The sequence below is a fragment of the Triticum aestivum genome, chromosome 4D, assembly GCF_018294505.1.
Source record: "Triticum aestivum cultivar Chinese Spring chromosome 4D, IWGSC CS RefSeq v2.1, whole genome shotgun sequence".
Classification (NCBI taxonomy): Eukaryota; Viridiplantae; Streptophyta; class Magnoliopsida; order Poales; family Poaceae; genus Triticum; species Triticum aestivum.
Window position 1 is genome coordinate 6,506,437 of NC_057805.1, and position 10,105 is coordinate 6,516,541.

Genomic DNA, 10,105 nt, shown 5'->3' on the forward strand with positions numbered 1-10,105 from the left:
ATGCGATGCTACTTGGAGGACTTCAATCTACTCTCTTCTACATGCTGCAAGATGGAGATGGCCAGAAGCGTAGTCTTCGACAGGATTAGCTATCCCCCTCTTATTCTGGCATTCTGCAGTTCAGTCCACTGATATGGCCCTTTACACATATACCCATGCATATGTAGTGTAGCTCCTTGCTTGCGAGTACTTTGGATGAGTACTCACGGTTGCTTTTCTCCCTCTTTTCCCCTTTCTATACCGGATTGTCGCAACCAGATGCTGGAGTCCAGGAGCTAGAGATCCCGAGGATGATTCTACATGGAGTTCGGCTTCGAGGAGTAGTTAGGAGGTCCCAGGCAGGAGGCCTTGCCTTTTCGATCGTTGCTACTTTTGTGCTAGCCTTCTTAAGGCAAACTTGTTTAACTTATGTCTGTACTCAGATATTGTTGCTTCCGCTGACTCGTCTGTGATCGAGCACTTGTATTCGAGCCCTCGAGGCCCCTGGCTTGTATTATGATGCTTGTATGACTTATTTATGTTTTAGAGTTGTGTTGTGATATCTTCCCGTGAGTCCCTGATCTTGATCGTACACATTTGCGTGCATGATTAGTGTACGGTCAAATCGGGGGCGTCACAGTCGGCCAGTCCTGGTCGTGGATGAAGACCATGTCGTGCAAGCCGGAGTACGCAGGCGCCGGCACATGGTCACCCTCGCCGCCAAGGCCAGAGGTTGTGCGGGCGCCTTCCGCCTGGCAGGGCCGCCAGCCCACCTTTGGATGCCGCCAGCCTACATCGAGCTCACGGGCGACGGGCTATCTAGTTTTTCTTTTAATTTTAAGTTTAGTTAAGAAATGTGTTGGACTGGCCTTATGTGGATGTTTATGTTATATTATGTTTTTAAATATTTTTGCAATGTTTATTTGGGTTCAAATTTCAAGTCCAAAAAAGGAATAAATTGGGATGCAGCGGGTCGGTTGGGTGCACTGGTGGCCGGACGTGTTGGAAATATGCCCTAGAGGCAATAATAAATTGGTTATTATTATAGTTCCTTGTTCATGATAATCGTTTATTATCCATGCTAGAATTGTATTGATAGGAAACTCAAATACATGTGTGGATACATAGACAACACCATGTCCCTAGTAAGCCTCTAGTTGACTAGCTCGTTGATCAATAGATGGTTACGGTTTCCTGACCATGGACATTGTATGTCGTTGATAACGGGATCACATCATTAGGAGAATGATTTGATGGACAAGACCCAATCCTAAGCCTAGCACAAGATCGTGTAGTTCGTTTGCTAAGAGCTTTTCTAATGTCAAGTATCATTTCCTTAGACCATGAGATTGTGCAACTCCCGGATACCGTAGGAATGCTTTGGGTGTACCAAACGTCACAACGTAACTGGGTGGCTATAAAGGTGCACTACAGGTATCTCCGAAAGTGTCTGTTGGGTTGGCACGAATCGAGACTGGGATTTGTCACTCCGTGTAAACGGAGAGGTATCTCTGGGCCCACTCGGTAGGACATCATCATAATGTGCACAATGTGACCAAGGAGTTGATCACGGGATGATGTGTTACGGAACGAGTAAAGAGACTTGCCGGTAACGAGATTGAACAAGGTATCGGGATACCGACGATCGAATCTCGGGCAAGTAACATACCGATAGACAAAGGGAATTGTATACGGGATTGATTGAATCCCCGACATCGTGGTTCATCCGATGAGATCATCGTGGAACATGTGGGAGCCAACATGGGTATCCAGATCCCGCTGTTGGTTATTGGCCGGAGAACGTCTCGGTCATGTCTGCATGGTTCCCGAACCCGTAGGGTCTACACACTTAAGGTTCGATGACGCTAGGGTTATAGGGAATAGATATACGTGGTTACCGAATGTTGTTCGGAGTCCCGGATGAGATCCCGGACGTCACGAGGAATTCCGGAATGGTCCGGAGGTAAAGATTTATATATGGGAAGTCCCGTTTTGGCCACTGGAAGAGTTTCGGGCGTCACCGGTAATATACCGGGACCACCGGAGGGTTCCGGGGGTCCACCGGGAGGGGCCACCAGCCCCGGAGGGCCCTATGGGCTGTATGTGGAGAGGGACCAGCCCCTTAGTGGGATGGGCGCCTTCCCTCCCAGGGCCCATGCGCCTGGGGGTTTGGGGGAACCCTAAGGGGAGGCGCCCCCCTTGCCTTGGGGGCAAGGCAACCCCCCTGGCCGCCGCCCCCTCCTCAGATTGGATCTGAGGGGGCCGGGCCCCCTCTCCCTTGCCCCTATATATATGTGGGGGGTGGGAGGGCAGCAGCAACCCAAGTTCTGGCGCAGCCCTCCTCCTCTTCCATGTCTTCCTCCTCTCCTGCAGTGCTTGGCAAAGCCCTGCAGGATTGCCACGCTCCTCCATCACCACCACGCCGCCGTGCTGCTGCTGGACGGAGTCTTCCCCAACCTCTCCCTCTCTCCTTGCTGGATCAAGGCGTGGGAGACGTCACCGGGCTGCACGTGTGTTGAACGCGGAGGCACCGTTCTTCGGTGCTTAGATCGGAATCAACCGCGATCTGAATCGCTACGAGTACGACTCCTTCATCCGCGTTCTTGCAACGCTTCCGCATAGCGATCTACAATGGTATGTAGATGCACTCCCCTTCCCCTCGTTGCTAGATTACTCCATAGATTGATCTTGGTGATGCGTAGAAAATTTTGAATTTCCGCTACGTTCGCCAACAGGACGACCAAGAGTGGACGCGTGTGTTTGTTTTGCCGATCCAAACGGGCAAAAACCGTACAAAACGAACGTCCATTTGGGGTTGACGGTTGAAGTTGGCCTTAGGAAACGTGATCTTCTTTCATGTGGGGAAACTGGGTTATCTTCATTTTTTAGACAACTTTTGTTTCTTCTTCTTATTTTGAAACGGAAGTTTTGCTTCTTTTTCAGCGAGTCGGATTTGGATGTACGAGCAGAAGCTTCTAATTCACAAAATATGGACTCAAGATTCAGGTCATCCAAAAACACTTTCGAAACCTTGTTAACCAAGTGAGAGAGAGAGGTTGTCCATCATATACATACGACATCCACTTCCTCCTCGGTTTTGAGGTTTGTCGTAGCTAGGGGTCGAGCATTTCAGGGAAACCTCTAGGCAGTCGATGTTGACATGGTCGAGAGCCCTAATAGACACTTTGGCATTCCCAACATTCTTTTTCATAGGTACAACCAAATAACATCATTTAAATTGAACGATACACAAGCCAAGAAAAGAAACGAACGGTTCGGATGGGGCATCTACACGCAGGAGTGTCGAGATTGTGCTCTGCTTGGTGTAGATAAACCCCATCGTGTCCTCGTGAGTAGCAGCCGTGCCATCTGTTGCCACCTGGTGCCGCCCCTGCGCCGCAAGCTCTTAGAATACCGCGGGGTGAGGTCCACCATATAGCCGTGGCAGCGGGCGACGTCATTCCGTGGACTATCAGACGAAATCTTGTCTTAAGAAACTAAAAATGCGCCACATGGTACCATTTTTGGAAAGTTGTTGCTACGTCACACACTTAAAAACGGATGAATAGGCCCGTTCTTGTTGAATTTAGTTTTGCAAAAACTAGACTCTTTGTATTTGGTGAGAGAGAGCCCAACGCAGAACGTTATAGTCTTCTAGAACTCGGTGGGGGGACTTGCGTTCGTGCAGACGGCGACGGCTGCCTGCCGACCTGCCCGCCCAGGTCCAACCACCGGTTGGCTGGCTGGCCAAACACAGACCAAGTTGCAATTGCAAACCCCGACGACCCATGTCAGAATCAGATGCTGATTTTAATTAGGGAGGGAAGGGAAGGAAGGGATCAAGACAGCAAGTCGACGTGATTCACGCGCCCTTCGTCCCAGTCATCACGAAAACAACAGATGCCGCGCCCCATTTTTCATTTCAGATTCCCGGCCGTGAGCGAGCCTCCTTTCTCTCTTTCTTTTTCCTCTTGTCTTTCTTGCTTGCTTCCACGTCGAATCATCTCAGCCGGACGAAAACCCTAAAAAAGTTGTTCTTCTTTTTATTCCGATGATGGGCGACGCGGTGCACAGGCTAACAGCGACGGGCGTGATGGGAGCAGCGACTCCTACGTGCCTATCGTGCTGTTTCGAAGCAGCTGTCCGTCTGGTGACCGTTTATTCAGTCAGTTGTCGCGTGTCCTCTCGGCCGGCCTCAGCAGAGTCGTAGTGGGACGAGACGCTTCCAAGTAGTAGTAGTAGCTCGTGATCGTGCTGCTGGCTGTCGTGTGTGGTCAAACCAGGCGAAAAACACCATCCTATCGATGCTTCTCGCGCGCGCCACAGACACAGAACGATCTTAAGGATTGACAAGCGTCACGTCGTTGAACGATTGAGCACCGGGCCGGTTGACAAGTACTAGGAGTAGGAGTAGTATTGCTCTTAGACGTTGCTTTTGCTGTTGGTTTTGCGCCAGGATGTTTTTATTGCATTTTTGTTCCGTTATCTTTTTCTTTTTCTCTGTGTGGACACGCGATCAGGGCACCTCATCAAGAATTTAGGTGTAGCGACAGTAATTGTCAGAAAGATGACTTCGGATTGATACACGTATTTGTTTTGTTGGGTTCTGTGCAGTAGTATGATAAAATGGTTGTATGCATCTCTTTGATGCAGAGTTCGGGGGTATTCGTCCTTTTCGAAGAAAAAAAACAATCTTTTTCTTTCTGTGAAAAAGACCTAGATCTATTACAAAGACTAATAAGAAGTAATAAGCGCCAAAAATATAGTAAAAATTACATTGAGGACCCTACGCCACCGAACGATCACTATGGTTGCCAGAACCAGCCGTCAAAGCGCCTTTGTCGTCGCTAACTTACATGAGCCTGCTTGACCTTGTCGGTGGTGACAGTCGGCAATTCTTTGTGCCTGTGCCTCTACGGACCGGCATTCCATAGCTGCATTTGTCGCCGTTAAACCCTTGAAACAATCTAAAGCATTTGACACCAAATTTTATCGTCGGGTACACGCGACAAGAAATCCTAACCTTGCTGCCTCAACAGGGCGGCCCAAATCTACGTGAACTCCGGCCTGATGAACGAACTCGAAGTGGAACAGACTTCGGAAGACCCGCTTGAATATGAAACGCCACCATCTGCCCGAAAGACCATACGAGAAAAAGAAAAAAAATCTAACTCAAACTACTAGCCGGAGCCGGGGCACCGTGATCCCCTCCCCGCCACCGGACGCCTAAGCGGCCGACCGAGGGGAGGTGGATCCATGGGCTCGGCAAAGAAGCATGGAGTTTCATTATCTTTTGACAGTGGAACCCGACCTTTTTATCGGACCCTATGGGAAAAGAATAGGAACTTTGCATGCTTGGGTTCGGGTACAAGTGTTCTTTACATAAAGAGCGTTGACATTCAAGTAGGATGGACGGCGTCCTGTTCTTAATAACTGTAGAAATTGTTGCGAAGCAGAGCGATGCCCCGCTCCTCTGAATCTGAAGAGAGATTCGCTAGTCAAAATTATTTCGGTTGAGTTGGTTCTCAAGGCACGACGAACAAACTTGGACAACACACTGGATGCACATGTTAACACCAGTGTTGACCTGACAACACCTGTACGTGTTGCCCTACTGCCAACTTTGTTGATGCATTGCTCTATGATGCTTGCAGAGATGTAGGTGGTCGGTTACTCTCTACGTCTCAAAATAAGTGTCGCTGATCTAGTACAATTTTAGTGTAAGTGTCGCTGATCTATTGTACTAGATCGGGAGACGACCGAAACTTTGTAGAGCTAGCTGCCTTTGCCTTCACCATCACCGGCCTGCTGCGATGTCTATGTGGTTGTTCGTCATCACAGATCACTCACACGTCCAGGTGCAGTTCTATCCAAAACCGCCCGTCCTTGTCCCGCCTCACAAAAGCAGCCACCGCCACCGCACTAGAAAAATAATCAAATCGTTCGCACCTCCCCATCATCCAATTCGCATCCCTTCTCCTCCGCCTACACGTACGTCCCCCAGCTGGAACCAAAATCCGCGTTAAATTCGTGAATTCATTTGCGTGCGTGCCTCTGTGTGTGGCCTCAAAGCTTAGCTCAGCTGGTGCTTGCTCCGATCATTCGTGAACTCTTCCTGCGTGCGTGCGTGCGTGGTTGTGTGGCTGGGAGCTTAGCTTTGCTGCTTTGACCATGGCGGGCGTGGCTGTGGCGCCGCGGCTGGTGCTTCTGCTGCTGCTGGCCGTCGCCGGGCTTCCGGCGGCCGTGGGGCTCGGGGTGAACTGGGGCACGATGGCGTCGCACCAGCTGCCGCCCAGCACCGTGGTGCGGATGCTGCAGGACAATGGCATCAAGAAGGTGAAGCTGTTCGACGCGGACGCGGAGCCGCTGGGCGCGCTCGCCGGCTCCGGCATCGAGGTCATGGTGGCCATCCCCAACAACATGCTCGACATGATGACCGACTACGACACCGCCAGGGAGTGGGTGCACAAGAACGTCAGCGCCTACAACTTCGGCGGCGGCGTCAACATCCGGTGAGAGCACCTCCACTCCTCCTCAATCCATGAACTATCTATGATCCTCTTCCTCCTCGATTCAGAATCTCGGATGCCCTCTCTGCGTGTTCTGTTTTCATGCCTGTTCATCGATGCTTCTGTTGTCATCATGTTATAATTGCAGTTTTAATTACTCCCTCGGTTTTAAAATAGGTGTCTCAACTCTGTCCAGAGTTGAGACACTTGTTTTAAGACGAAAGGAGTATTTGATAGTGATGTTTATATTCTTATTCTTCCTTTAAATGTGCATATTGTGAGTTTATGATATACTCCATACATACTTATTAACCTTCTTGATTTGTGTACAACGATAGCACTATTTATGTCATGATTCTAGATCTCAATTTCCTTTATCCTCTTCCAAAACCTTGAGTCAGAAGCATGCGGTCCAAAACCGTTTGATAATTCACAGCGAGTGCCTAAAATACTCACCATAGGTATAGGATGATGTGGATATCCAGTATTGTCCCTACCTGACTCGTTCATTGGAAGCTTTCTTGTCAGCAAAGTGGCAACCTTGGCATGCATCAGCTAATTGCAACATAAAGCTACCTCCCTACACATATCCATCGCATATTTGCATCTGTCCTGCCCAGTTGATGCACGAAGAATCTTACTTTCGGCACTTGTTATCTGCTAACTTGTTCTTCGGTAGAAAATTATTTCCTTTTTTTTGAAAGATCGATAGAAATTTCTGAAAACGATCTGTCACGCGCACGCACCAGTGAACCCACGTGGACCGATCATCCCACTGAATTCTTGTCGCCTAAAAGGGAATTGTTATCTTATTACTAAAAAGCAGAGCACTTGATCTGATTTAAGTGGCCCTTCTCGGCGCCCACTAGACACCCACCAAGTCCTTAACACATTATTTTCTACAACATGGGCACAAACTGTTCAGTGCAAAGTTTTGAAGAACTAAATACTGGTGATCAGTTGGAGAAGAATCTTCACACATCATGCAATTTGCCCTGGCCCCGCATCATGCCGGGAAATTTGTTTGCGGGTGAACTAGCCGTCACAACTGAAACTATCTTCTGTTAGTGTTGCTTGTGTGCGTCTTTGCTATGCAGAGGCCGGGTGTCCGCTTGATGCTACATTCTGAGTTAATAAAAACGTCCTTTATCATAAGAAAAAAAATCATCTGGGTTAATAACAGCATTTGTTCAAATTTGTTTTGATAATCATGGTATGAAAACTAATTATGCATCCCCCCTGCCTGCAGATATGTTGCCGTCGGGAATGAGCCGTTTCTGTCGTCCCTGAATGGCACCTTCCTGAATGTCACGCTCCCGGCCCTGCAGAACATCCAGAAGGCCCTTGACGAGGCCGGCGTTGGCGACACCGTCAAGGCCACCGTGCCGCTGAACGCCGACGTGTACCAGTCCCCCAAGGACAACCAGGTGCCGTCGGCCGGGCGGTTCCGGCCGGAGATCTCCGGCCTCATGACGGAGATCGTGCAGTTCCTCAACCAGAGCGGCGCGCCCTTCACGGTCAACATCTACCCGTACCTCAGCCTGTACGGCAACGACGACTTCCCGCTAGACTTCGCCTTCTTCGACGGCGCCAGCAGCCCCGTGGTCGACGGCAACATCCAGTACACCAACGTGTTCGACGCCAACTTCGACACGCTCGTGTCGGCGCTCACAGCGGCCGGCGTAGGCGGCCTGCCGGTGATCGTCGGTGAGGTCGGCTGGCCGACCGACGGCGAAAAGCACGCCACGGCCGCCTACGCGCAGCGGTTCTACACGGGCCTGTTCCGGAAGCTGGCGGGCAACGCCGGCACACCTCTGCGGCCCAACCAGTACATCGAGATCTACCTCTTCAGCCTCATCGACGAGGACGTCAAGAGCGTGGATCCGGGCTACTTCGAGCGGCACTGGGGCGTGATGCGGTACGATGGCCAGCCCAAGTACGCCATGGACCCGACCGGGCAGGGCCGGAACACGGCGCTGGTGGGGGCCCGAGGCGTGGAGTACCTCCCACGGGTGTGGTGCGTGCTCAACGCCAACGCGGCCAACATGAGCAAGCTCGCGGACAGCGTGGGCTACGCGTGCACCAACGCCGACTGCACCTCGCTCAGCCTCGGGTCCACGTGCAACGGCATGGACGCCGCGGGGAACGCCTCCTACGCCTTCAATGCCTACTTCCAGGTGCAGGACCAGGACGAGGTGGCGTGCGGCTTCGACGGGCTCGCCGTGAGCACGCGCCAGGACCCCTCCACGGGCACCTGCAACTTCACCATACAACTCGAGACCACCTCCGCGGGGGGACGGCCGACGGTACTCTTGACGACGGCCCTGCTCGCCTTGGTTCTTGCGGCCATGGTGACCATGCTCTGAGTCCGAATCTGATTGCTATGCGGTGCTAGTTAGTAGTGACTGGAGAAGTTAACTACATGAAGAAGCTAGAGGTTACACACTTGTAGTTGTAGATATTCTTTTGGTTTGTATACGTGTTACGCTACTGTAGTATATATGATCACAGGACAGGAGCCCATGGACCTCGGATTCCAAGGGTTTATTTAGATGTATAGCCAGAAAGATTGAGCACACTGATGTGCATGTCGTTGTCTTCCTTGTGTCGTACTCTCTCCATCCCAAATAAGTTGAGTAACTTATTTTAGAACGGAGGAAGTATATCTTTGAGGGCGAGTTTATCACCGTGCTCGTGGCTATCATAACCGAGCTTTGGGAGCTATGTTTGTGCCCTGCTTCGCCTCTGTTGGTGGAGCATATGAAGGTGAACTCTCTGGTGACCTCATGGTTTGGCTCGTCTCCATGGATTTGGTAGTGACTGCTGCTTTCAGCCAAAGCGTTTTTATTGGGGGTTCGTTTGCGATGTGCAAGTATGGACTATGTGGTCATGTTTGTCAAAGTTGATCGTGTGGTCATGGGTTTCATGTTTTCCGAGTAGTCTGCATATGGTTTGTTGATGTTTCTGTTTATAAAAAACAGTTTTGCAAAATCTCAGTCGACTGCGACTTGTTCATACATTAAGATCGTGTAAAAAAATTGTTTTTATTTTTCTCTATTTTCTTTCATACACATTATTGCACTTGACTGAGATTTGATTAAGTCTAAGTCAACTAAAAACTAGGCACATCCTATACCAAACTGTGTCTCGAAGAGGCCACGTTTGAAGCACAGCGAGTAGAACAACTTCCAAGAACAACGAACGATACGCTTTCGTGTTGCTTTCGTCGCCGTCGATGTCTGTCGCTTCCCCCGGAATGAACGTGTCCAGAGCTCGCTCATGCCGATCAATAGGAGTAGCACAGCTAAGCCAACGTGTAGACATGGCGTTGGCCATCTCCGACGGCTAGCTGCGAGGCACGGTGCCAAATGCAACAAACAAACATGGGATGCTAGCTGATTTGTTGCTGACTTGCTGGTACCAAATGCAACTAGTCCTCAGGTGGGAGTGAGTGAGTGGTCACTGTTCAACCAGGGACTAGCTAGGGAGCAATGACTGATAGGACCATACACGTTACTATTTGAATTTGATAGAATTGGAGTTGATGTATGTATGTTTCGGTGCATTAGTGATTCTTCTAATTCTTTTTTTTCTTTTTCTTTTTGCGAGAGTGCATG

At 50.1% G+C, this 10,105-nt stretch overlaps 1 protein-coding gene across 1 annotated transcript; it reads left to right on the plus strand.

The window, feature by feature from the left end:
• The first annotated feature begins 5,922 nt into the window (after positions 1-5,922).
• Positions 5,923-9,076, plus strand: LOC123095620 (glucan endo-1,3-beta-glucosidase 8). Its single transcript, XM_044517146.1, has 2 exons — positions 5,923-6,491; positions 7,738-9,076. The coding sequence occupies exons 1-2, from the start codon at positions 6,151-6,153 to the stop codon at positions 8,852-8,854; spliced, it is 1,458 nt and encodes a 485-aa protein (XP_044373081.1). The 5' UTR covers positions 5,923-6,150; the 3' UTR covers positions 8,855-9,076.
• The last annotated feature ends 1,029 nt before the right edge of the window (positions 9,077-10,105 follow it).